General features: G+C 43.3%; 3 protein-coding genes across 5 annotated transcripts; all 3 read left to right on the top strand.

Annotated features, from left to right (window-relative positions):
* Window positions 1-924: 924 nt before the first annotated feature.
* Window positions 925-2,570, top strand: LOC122769158 (beta-crystallin B3-like). Its single transcript, XM_044025479.1, has 6 exons — window positions 925-1,013; window positions 1,292-1,389; window positions 1,540-1,658; window positions 1,736-1,868; window positions 1,957-2,099; window positions 2,177-2,570. Exons 1-6 carry the CDS (start codon window positions 938-940, stop codon window positions 2,424-2,426), a joined length of 819 nt encoding a protein of 272 aa, XP_043881414.1. The 5' UTR covers window positions 925-937; the 3' UTR covers window positions 2,427-2,570.
* Window positions 2,571-4,229: 1,659 nt separating this feature from the next.
* On the top strand, window positions 4,230-5,856 carry crybb2 (crystallin, beta B2). Of its 3 annotated transcripts, none has more exons than XM_044025494.1 (6): window positions 4,230-4,470; window positions 4,670-4,766; window positions 4,878-4,996; window positions 5,077-5,209; window positions 5,311-5,453; window positions 5,543-5,856. In XM_044025494.1, exons 1-6 carry the CDS (start codon window positions 4,256-4,258, stop codon window positions 5,709-5,711), a joined length of 876 nt encoding a protein of 291 aa, XP_043881429.1. In that variant the 5' UTR covers window positions 4,230-4,255; the 3' UTR covers window positions 5,712-5,856. The 3 variants fall into 3 exon arrangements, with proteins under 3 accessions (XP_043881429.1, XP_043881428.1, XP_043881430.1); XM_044025493.1 differs by having other exon boundaries at window positions 4,230-4,476; XM_044025495.1 differs by having other exon boundaries at window positions 4,460-4,476; window positions 4,645-4,766.
* A 558-nt stretch (window positions 5,857-6,414) lies between these two features.
* ctu1 (cytosolic thiouridylase subunit 1 homolog (S. pombe)) lies at window positions 6,415-9,189 on the top strand. The gene is made up of 3 exons (XM_044026381.1): window positions 6,415-6,567; window positions 7,436-7,936; window positions 8,033-9,189. Exons 2-3 carry the CDS (start codon window positions 7,441-7,443, stop codon window positions 8,566-8,568), a joined length of 1,032 nt encoding a protein of 343 aa, XP_043882316.1. The 5' UTR covers window positions 6,415-6,567; window positions 7,436-7,440; the 3' UTR covers window positions 8,569-9,189.
* Window positions 9,190-9,301: the final 112 nt, after the last annotated feature.

Genomic DNA, 9,301 nt, shown 5'->3' with positions numbered 1-9,301 from the left:
AACAAGCAGACAAATAAGGCAAAGAAAACAACAAGAAAGCGCATTAAACAATAAAAAACAAAACAAATCCTGCAGGATTTGTCCCAATAATGTTTCTTCTTCCTTATTATTTTTGTAGTTTATACTCAAACTAGTTTATACCTCAGTCCCTTTTAAGGTGTCCAATTCTATATGTCATTCTCTCCGTGTCTTTTCAAGTGTTGGGAAATATCGGATTCGGTTCTTCCAAACAAATTCCCTTCCATCCCTGTGAGGGAGTTGTAATGGAGTGTGTTTTCCACATGTCGCTCCATCACCTTTCTGGGATTTCCTCATTCACATGCAAAGTCGAGTCATTTCTTGATTCCATCAGGCATTTGTATGTTCTCGGTGAGGTCTTATTGTATGCTTGTATAAAAAACCTTAATTATTGGGTGAATTATTCCTCCTCACCTTTCTTAATGTGCTTGTTGTAGTAATCTGTCAGTTGGAGATATCTAAATAGGTCTTTAGTTCCTTAGTTGATCTCCTGGTAGTCAACCATGTCACCTTCTGTCATACCCCATTGTTTGAATGTGTTGTCAGTTTCCCCAGGATCAAATATCATCCAATCCATCTCAGTAAACGCCTGTGATTAGGACGACTTTTACCAACCCAGATTTGCTGGGAAAGGTGAGAGGAGGTCTAGTGTGGTTGAGACTGGGTGTAGTCCAGTTTGTGCTGAGCGCGGCTGTTTTGCTGAATCCTCTTGGCTCTCCCTCTCCTTGTGCCTGCACACTTTTGCCCGCCGGCTGCCAGGCGGACGAGCTGCATGGCAGCATGTGCCAACACAGCTGCCCATTGAGAGGCAGTGTTACGGACACAATGTGAGCGACAGACTTGCTGTATCAACAGCTCCTCCTTTTCTGCTGTTGTGGCCAGAAATAAACCATAAATACCCCCCCATCCGTGCCCTCTAATGGCTCAACCTCAGCAAACGCCAAGTGGCTCAGAGAGAGAGAGGGACACTACCACTTCCCTAGCAGGCAAACCAGGTAAAAGCCTCATTCTGGACTCAGGAGTTAAAAGCAGTGGTGTATTAATCCCAGTGCAATGGAGTTAGATGGTGCTGCATCAGTGAAGACCCAGGTTTGGAGGATTTTGACTTCATGGATTTGTAACTGCTGAGAATCTGACAAGGAATAAGTCATTCTGTGTCTTTTGTCGTGTTCAGTTGAAAAATGTGAGGCAGATTAGATGCACGCGAGTCATGAATTGCAACTGTGACACTGAACTTTCCTCCTGTGTGGGTTCTTTGTCCGCGGCCACAAAGTGGAGGAGCAGTGGATCAGGAGGATGTCGGAGCAGCAGAGTGCCCCGGAGCAGCAGGTTGCTGGGAAGAGCCAGGGTGGAGCTGGAGCCACTTATAAGGTAAGAGTCAGACCCTCAGATCACCCTCTCAGATCAGTGTCTCACTGCAGCAGGGCCCTCTTGGAGGCCTTCATCTCAGACGTCCACAGTGGGAAATGAATGTGTATGCATGTGATGTTGCCTGGCAACACACTTCTCTCTGTGATGCAGGTGGCCGTCTTTGAGTTTGAGAACTTCCAGGGCAACAAGGCAGAGTTTTCTGCAGAGTGCAAAGACGTGAAGGAGAAGGGACTGAAGAAGGTCGGGTCTGTGATCGTCGAGTCGGGGCCGTGAGTAAAGCGCACTGGTTCTCATCTTGCCATAGTTGATGTTATGTGCATTTATTTGTTGTTCTCCCTCCTGTCAGGTGGGTGGGTTACGGTCGGTGTGGATTCACAGGGGAGCAGTTTATCTTGGAGAAGGGCGAGTATCCACGCTGGGACACCTGGACCAACAGTCAGAACAGCTACTCTCTCTTCTCTCTCAGGCCGCTCAAAGTGGTGGGTGCTTGACCTCCCCGTGCAGAATGTGTGCATCATCCTTTTACGGCGTGCAAGTATCCGTGTTTCTCTGTTTCTCTGCCCACAGGACAGTTCTGATCACAAGCTACACCTGTACGAAAACCCCGGATTCACTGGTAGAAAGATGGAGATTGTCGACGACGACGTGCCCAGTTTGTGGGGCCATGGTTTTCAGGACCGTGTAGCAAGTGTCAAGGCTCTTAACGGAACGTAAGATCCTTCCCTTTTTTTTAATCAAAGTCGATGTTCATCAACTTTTGTGATCTAAGGTTTTCCCATTCTTTCAGATGGGTTGGCTACTTGTTCCCAGGTTACAGAGGACGCCAGTTCATCTTTGAGCGAGGAGATTTCAAGCACTGGAACGACTGGGAGGCCCCGACGCCCCAGATCCAGTCTGTCCGACGTGTGCGGGACATGCAGTGGCACAAGAGGGGTTGTTTTACTGTTCCTGCCCCAGATCCGGCTCCTGGCCCCGGCCCTGACCCCGACCCTGCCCCGGTACCTCCCGCTCCCCCTGCAGCAGCTGGAGCAAGCTGAGCAGGATCCTCATCCCCCTCCCCCCCCTCCCACATCCTCCCCTTGTGCTGCCCAACAGTGCCTGCCCTCTGCCTTCACCTCACGCTGGTAAATGCTGAGTGCCATGTATGATTCACTGGCAAATAAAAAGTTGTTTGACCTGGAGTTTGACGCTGTTTGTTCATTGTATTTGTGAATCAGGTGAAAATGGCTTTATATGAGATAATAAAGATTCAGAGAAGCCTCTATCAAGATGGAAATAGTGTAGGCCACATGTATTTGTTTAAGATAAAGTGGGACACACCCAGTTTATTTCTTTTACTGCTGCTGATTCCCTCACAAAGCTCCTTGCTGTGATTGTGCATAAAGGATCCAGGTTAATATTTAAACCTGATATTATCCTTCTGATTACGTTGCACCATGCAAAACTGTTTTTTTTTTTATGTATAATATTAAACAGAACTGTGAATTAATCAGTGTAGGAAACAAAAGATCCCAAATTATACTCGCACACACCTCCATATGATGATATACAGTACATACTCCTATATATCTTATAAAATGCACAACCATTTTCACCTTGTACAGGATCTAAATGTCTATATGTATGTCCTTCCAAGTCAGATCTATCACCTTTTTACTTTTTGTGACTTAAAATCACACGTTATTTTCTTAAAATTTGCTAAAATTGGGTCCAAATATTCCGTTTTTAATGGAAAACAAAGATGAGAGAAGCTCCAGTCCATTTGAAAATACGACACATGCTCTGTTAAGATTCCATTAATGGAACATCTGTCACACTGAGCCAACACTACATCAATATTCTGTCGATTCTTTAGGGCGTCCAAAGATATCCAAACATAAGAGTTCATGATCGGGTTTTACTCTAAAACTACCTCCATTATCTGATATGAGATTCACAGTCACTTTTAATCATTTCAAATCCTCTCTTATCCACAGCACAGTTTATCAACTTAAAAAGTCAGGAAATGTGTGTTTGGTCGCTTATTTCTCTCGTGCAACAGTGCTTCCTGGCACTAAATCTATATAATATCGTTGTAAAGCCTGTTTATTTCTCTGTTTGGCATCGGCAGAGAAGATTTGGCAACTCTCTCTCAACTCTGCTCATCCCACAAATGCAGTTCATCCATTTGAAAGGGACGATTTAGTGCCAAGAAGCAAAAAAAAAAAAAAAATGACACTACAGCATTTATATAGTAGTTTGTGAGAAATTGCTGTTAGTGTGACGATGAAAAAAACTGCAGCTGTCGGATAAATATTGGCAAAAACAATATGTTTCTCTTCCTGTGGCATAAAATGGAAATATTAAAGAGTTTTCATGGTAAATAAAAGTAGACCAGTGTTCTCAGAAACTTCATAAATCGCTAAATAGATAGATAAAAATAGAAATAAATATTATTATTGATGACCTGTTTCATGTATTTAATATTTATTTATTATTTTGTTTGTTATGTTATGTAATTGCTGACTGAAATTTAGTACGTTTTACATTATTTTTTATTATTAAACAATTATATTTGATCAGATAGAGGGAAATCATATATCATGATATCAATTATCAGCCATAGAAAAAACCTGTGTAGGTCGATCTTCTGATATTAGATATCATAACCTGTATTGTTTTTAAATCAAAACAGTAGAAGAGATGTAAAAAAGAATTGAACAAAAATGTTAATTCTATTCACGAAATATTAAATAAACGTGTATTTGGGTGAATGGCTGGCGTTGTTTGTGCTGTTATTCCGGCCTGCTCTGAATCTTTCTCTCCCTGTCATTGTAGGTGTGCGACTCTTGGCAGAGTTTGTGCTGAATCGTGTGAATATCAAACAATGAGCGGCTGCACAAATGTGACAACTAATGAAATAACTCTGCGGGAGTGTGACAGCCCGAGGTGGGGTGGCAGAGCCGTGACCCCCTCGTCTCAGACAGCCGTGTGGGCCTATGACAGGCCGACACACAGGCGGCTGCTGGCAGAGCTTCCTCCCCTGACCGATGCATATATATTGAGCCGATCGTGCCATCACAAGCTCACTGGCACACACAGGTACTGGTAAGCAGGTTGATGTTTGTTGTGCTGTATTATGTTACTTTTAAATGCTGTATAATGACAGAGGCTCAGAGGACTAGTGTGGACACTTTTGTAATAGTAATAAAAGAGGAACTTATGTAGATTCACACAACTTTATTAATCATTAATCAAGTGGATTTCACTCGGCAGTTTTCTGAAGTCTGCTGCTTTTCAGTTTCACCCTCGCCGATCCGTTCACTATGGCCACAGACCACCAGAACCCTGCGTCCAAGCAGCAGCAGCAGCAGCAGCCGAGCACCAGTGCGTTTAAGGTGAGCAGAGACCCTGTACCGTCCAAACGTCAGCCTGGAAACAGACTGACTATAACCCTACAACACTCATGGGACATATTGTCATCTTTTTCTCCTCTCACTGGTTCACAGCTGGTTATCTATGAGCAGGAGAACTTCCAGGGACGCTCCCACGAGCTGACCGGCCCCTGTAACAACCTCCCGGAAGCAGGCGTGGAGAAAGTGGGCTCCATCCTGGTGCTGTGTGGACCGTGAGTGTGGGGGTCGGAAACAGATAGAGGAAGACTGTACCGATTTAACGCACGTTCGTATCTTTCATGTCTCCTCTCAGATGGGTGGGATACGAGCAGGCCAACTGTAAGGGGGAGCAGTATGTGTTTGAGAAGGGGGAGTATCCTCGCTGGGATTCCTGGACAAACAGCAGGCGCAGTGACACCGTTCTTGCATTCCGACCAATTAAAGTGGTATGAACGTACCGTTTTAATTTGTTTTAAACACAAACCCATCGTCAGTCGTCCCCCCAAACAAACCAACCCCACTGGATTGTTTCTGTGTCTCTGTTCAGGACAGCCAGGAGCACAAGATTGTCCTTTATGAAAACCCCAGCTTTGCAGGGAAGAAGATAGAAATCGTAGACGATGATGTCCCCAGTTTTCATGCACATGGCTACCAGGAGAAGGTCTCCTCTGTGAGGGTTCAGAGTGGCATGTGAGTCTGTCATAAGCATATGTACGTGTGTTATTCTTTGACCGCCTAAGTTAACGGTTTTCCCCCTTTCTGTGTCCATGCTACACCAGCTGGGTGGGCTATCAGTATCCAGGCTACAGAGGATACCAGTACCTGTTTGAAAAGGGGGAGTACAAGGACACCGCCGAGTTCGGAGCCCAGATTCCTCAGATCCAGTCAGTTCGGCGCATCAGAGACGTGCAGTGGCATCAGAGGGGAGCTTTTCACCCCGTCAACTGATGAGCTTGTGACCTTTACTTTGCACCAACAGCCTCGGCCCTACAAAAACAACATCACATAGCATTTGGATTTTTATTTCTTGCAGCTGTTGCAAAAGTGACATTCTTTGAAGCAAATTATAATAAATCATGATTGCATACATATATTTCACGTGTGATTTACTTCTGATTTCAACACTGTGTTCACCAAACTCTCGCCATCAAGAGACAACACAGAGGATTTCAAATTCATGTCAGTAATATTCTCATGTACAGTTGTGCAAGGTTTAGCGACATCTAATGGTGAGACTGGAGATTGCCTCCACCACTCACCTTTCCCTTTCCACCTTTGTTTACATGATACATGCATGGTTAGCACTGCTAACTTAGCAGTAAGCTTCCACTGCGATATTAGAGAAATTTCAAGATAAAAAGTCCCATATTTGCACTTTTTTTCTCTACATCTCTATACAATTGTACAGTAAAATGTCTGATATACTAACTAACTAACTAACTAACTAACTAACTAACTAACTAACTAACTGTCTTCTCAAAACGTCAGCTCTGGCTGGTTTGTAGGTTTGGGCTGTAATACAAACATGACGCCGCAAGATGGCGACCAGAGGCAGACTACTACAGTTTCAGATGCAGTAGCTACATCCGGCCGACAGGTAGCGCTGCTTAGATTCACAACTACTATTGTGAATCGCCGATTTCCGGCGAAGAAGAGCAGGCGGCGTGATGAAATAATAACATGTTACACAGATCGTTGTAAACTGACCCCGTTTAAGCAAGAAAAATCACATTTTGTCGTCACGTTTTCCAGAATATTCCCACTTCTCTTCGTCAGTGCAGACTTTGGTTAAGCGGAAACTCTGGTATGAAATGTTTTCCAACATGAATTGACTTTTGGCTAAACTTGTGCTAGCAAGACACGGACACACGGACACACGTTTACGTTGATGTTATGTTGAGTTCTTGTAACACTTGATTTTAATCTAAACCCGACATTTAAATCATTTGATGTGTTTTACTTATGATAAGTCATGTCTGACCGTTGTGTTTTAGGTTTAGTGTAGGTCTGTGTCAACGTAATACTTGTCATTTGTGTTAATCTAACATGGTTAGCGAACTGTAAAACTGGAATCTCTCTTCAAAGTACATGCCCTTTTGGTAACCTTTTAAATTCGGCATTCCCCAAACACGTATCCATCATGATTCAAGCTGCCTTGCCTCGCTTTCTTCAATAAGTGCCTGTTGTTCCGTAGACTTGGCTGAAATGTACAGCTTTAAACAGCAGTCCCATTACTGCTATGTCGCACACTGTGGGACATTGGCATTGAATTAAAGTTGTGGGACACTGGTTGTTTCTGTACGAACATTTTCACGACATCATTACAGCTCACAATAAGAAAAACACATGTGTAAATGGTCAAACGAATGATGGCTGAGTTTAAGGGAGCCTGCTCTGTTACACAACAGAGCAAACAGAGCCATCACTAATGTGATCAACATCTAAAATATGTGAAATAAAGCTGGTGTACATTAATCTTGGGGAGTGCCCATAAGATAAGTAACTTTAGTGCAAGGTTCATTATCTTGTAGGTAATCACACTGTTTTATCTCTGTTGAAACAGCTGCAACAATAAGACTGAACTTTGTAGGTTGGTGTTTGTTTAGTCATAGGATTTTGGCTTGAAAATATTTGGAAACATGTTTGTTTAGCTTCTAAACTTTCCCCAACAGTTGAGATGCCTGTCCTGTGCAGCTGCTGTGCGGAGAAACGAGCCGTGCTGAAACGTCCCAAAACTGGCCACTCGTTGTGCAAGGAGTGCTTCTTCTGCGCGTTCGAGGAGGAGGTGAATCAGACGATTGTGTCAGCAAAGCTATTCAAACCAGGGGAACGAGTAGGAATCGCGGCTTCGGGAGGAAAGGACTCTACGGTTCTTGCGCATGTAATGAAGCTCCTAAATGAGCGCTACAACTACGGCCTTGAACTTATGCTTCTCTCTGTGGATGAGGGAATCACTGGTTATCGAGATGACTCGTTGGAGACTGTAAAGAGGAATGAGCAACAGTATGAACTGCCCTTGACAATCGTGTCGTACGAGGAGCTGTACGGCTGGACTATGGACGCTATAGTGAAGCAGGTGGGACTGAAAAATAACTGCACCTTCTGTGGAGTGTTCAGGCGGCAGGCGTTGGACAGAGGAGCCATCATGCTGAAGGTGGACAAGATATGTACAGGTAACGTCAAAACCAAATATCAGAGGAGTGTTAATGAGTAAATATTCTGTGGGATTTAGTTGCAGTAGCTTGAAGTTTTTTTGTTTTTTTAAACAGGTCACAATGCTGATGATGTGGCAGAAACAGTTTTGATGAACGTCCTGCGAGGAGACATAGCTCGTTTGCGCCGCTGTACTGCCATCTCAACTGCCAGTGAGGGTGAAGCAGTAGTGCCGCGTTGCAAGCCCCTGAAATACGCCTATGAGAAGGAGATTGTCCTGTATGCTTACTTCAAGAAGCTGGATTACTTTTCCACTGAATGTATCTACTCACCCAATGCTTATCGTGGCTATGCAAGGACCTTTTTAAAGGACCTGGAGAGTGTAAGGTCCAGCTCCATCATAGATATCATCCACTCTGGTGAGAACCTGTCTGTGCGGGAGGGTGTAAAGATGCCTGTGCAGGGGACCTGTAACCGCTGTGGCTACATCTCCAGCCAGACGTTGTGCAAGTCTTGTGTGCTGCTGGAGGGGCTGAACCGAGGCCTGCCAAAGCTGGGTATAGGCAAGCACAACCGTCTGCATCATAAAATTCTCTCCCGGCAGCCCCTGTCTGAGAAGGAAGAGAGGAAACTCAAATCTGCTGAGTTTTGACAGTTTTTAATCATCTATTTTAGCCTCATCGTTTTTCGAATAATCTTTTTTTCTATATCTTTTTGTATGGGAAAAGACGAGTCTTAGTCAGTGGTTCTCAAATGGTCCAAATACAAAATGCCATCATGCACTGGTAAAACCAACAAATGATAAATGTCCCTCAAACTAAAAGTAATAATAATAAAAAATACTTTTCACTTTCAACTTATTTTAACACGTATAACAACCCATCTACAACCCATTCAATTTGGCAACCTTTTGTGGGTAGTAGCCCTCCGTCTGAGAAAGACTGGTCTATGTTATCAAATGCCATGTTTTCAATGATTTTTAATTCAATATTTATTATGTTAATATATTTTTACAGCTGTTGACCTCGATCAGTGAAAAATCTCTTGAGAAACACAATAGTATTGTTCAATAATGGATCCGTATCCAGTGCATTTGTAGTTGGTTATAAAACGTACACCAATAAAGAAAGGTTTTGGTTTAAATGTTACTTTATATTCCAGCATATATAATTTTTATGAATTATTAGATTTGGGGTGAGGTGCTGAGACATCGACTTTCCTCCCAAGTTGTTTTATGAACTAGAATTCCATAATAAATAGATTGTTTACAGGTTTTCAGTGTTGTTTGTCCTTGTTTTCATGCAGATCCATGAAGAAGCTGAACCTTCAAGTTCTAACTGGAATGGTAAGCAGTGAAGCTCTTAAACATCAAAATTAAATGAGTT

Source organism: Solea senegalensis, linkage group LG5 (genome assembly GCF_019176455.1).
Source record: "Solea senegalensis isolate Sse05_10M linkage group LG5, IFAPA_SoseM_1, whole genome shotgun sequence".
Taxonomy (NCBI): domain Eukaryota; kingdom Metazoa; phylum Chordata; class Actinopteri; order Pleuronectiformes; family Soleidae; genus Solea; species Solea senegalensis.
Note: the sequence above shows the minus strand (reverse complement) of the source record. Positions and strands in the feature narration are given on the sequence as shown.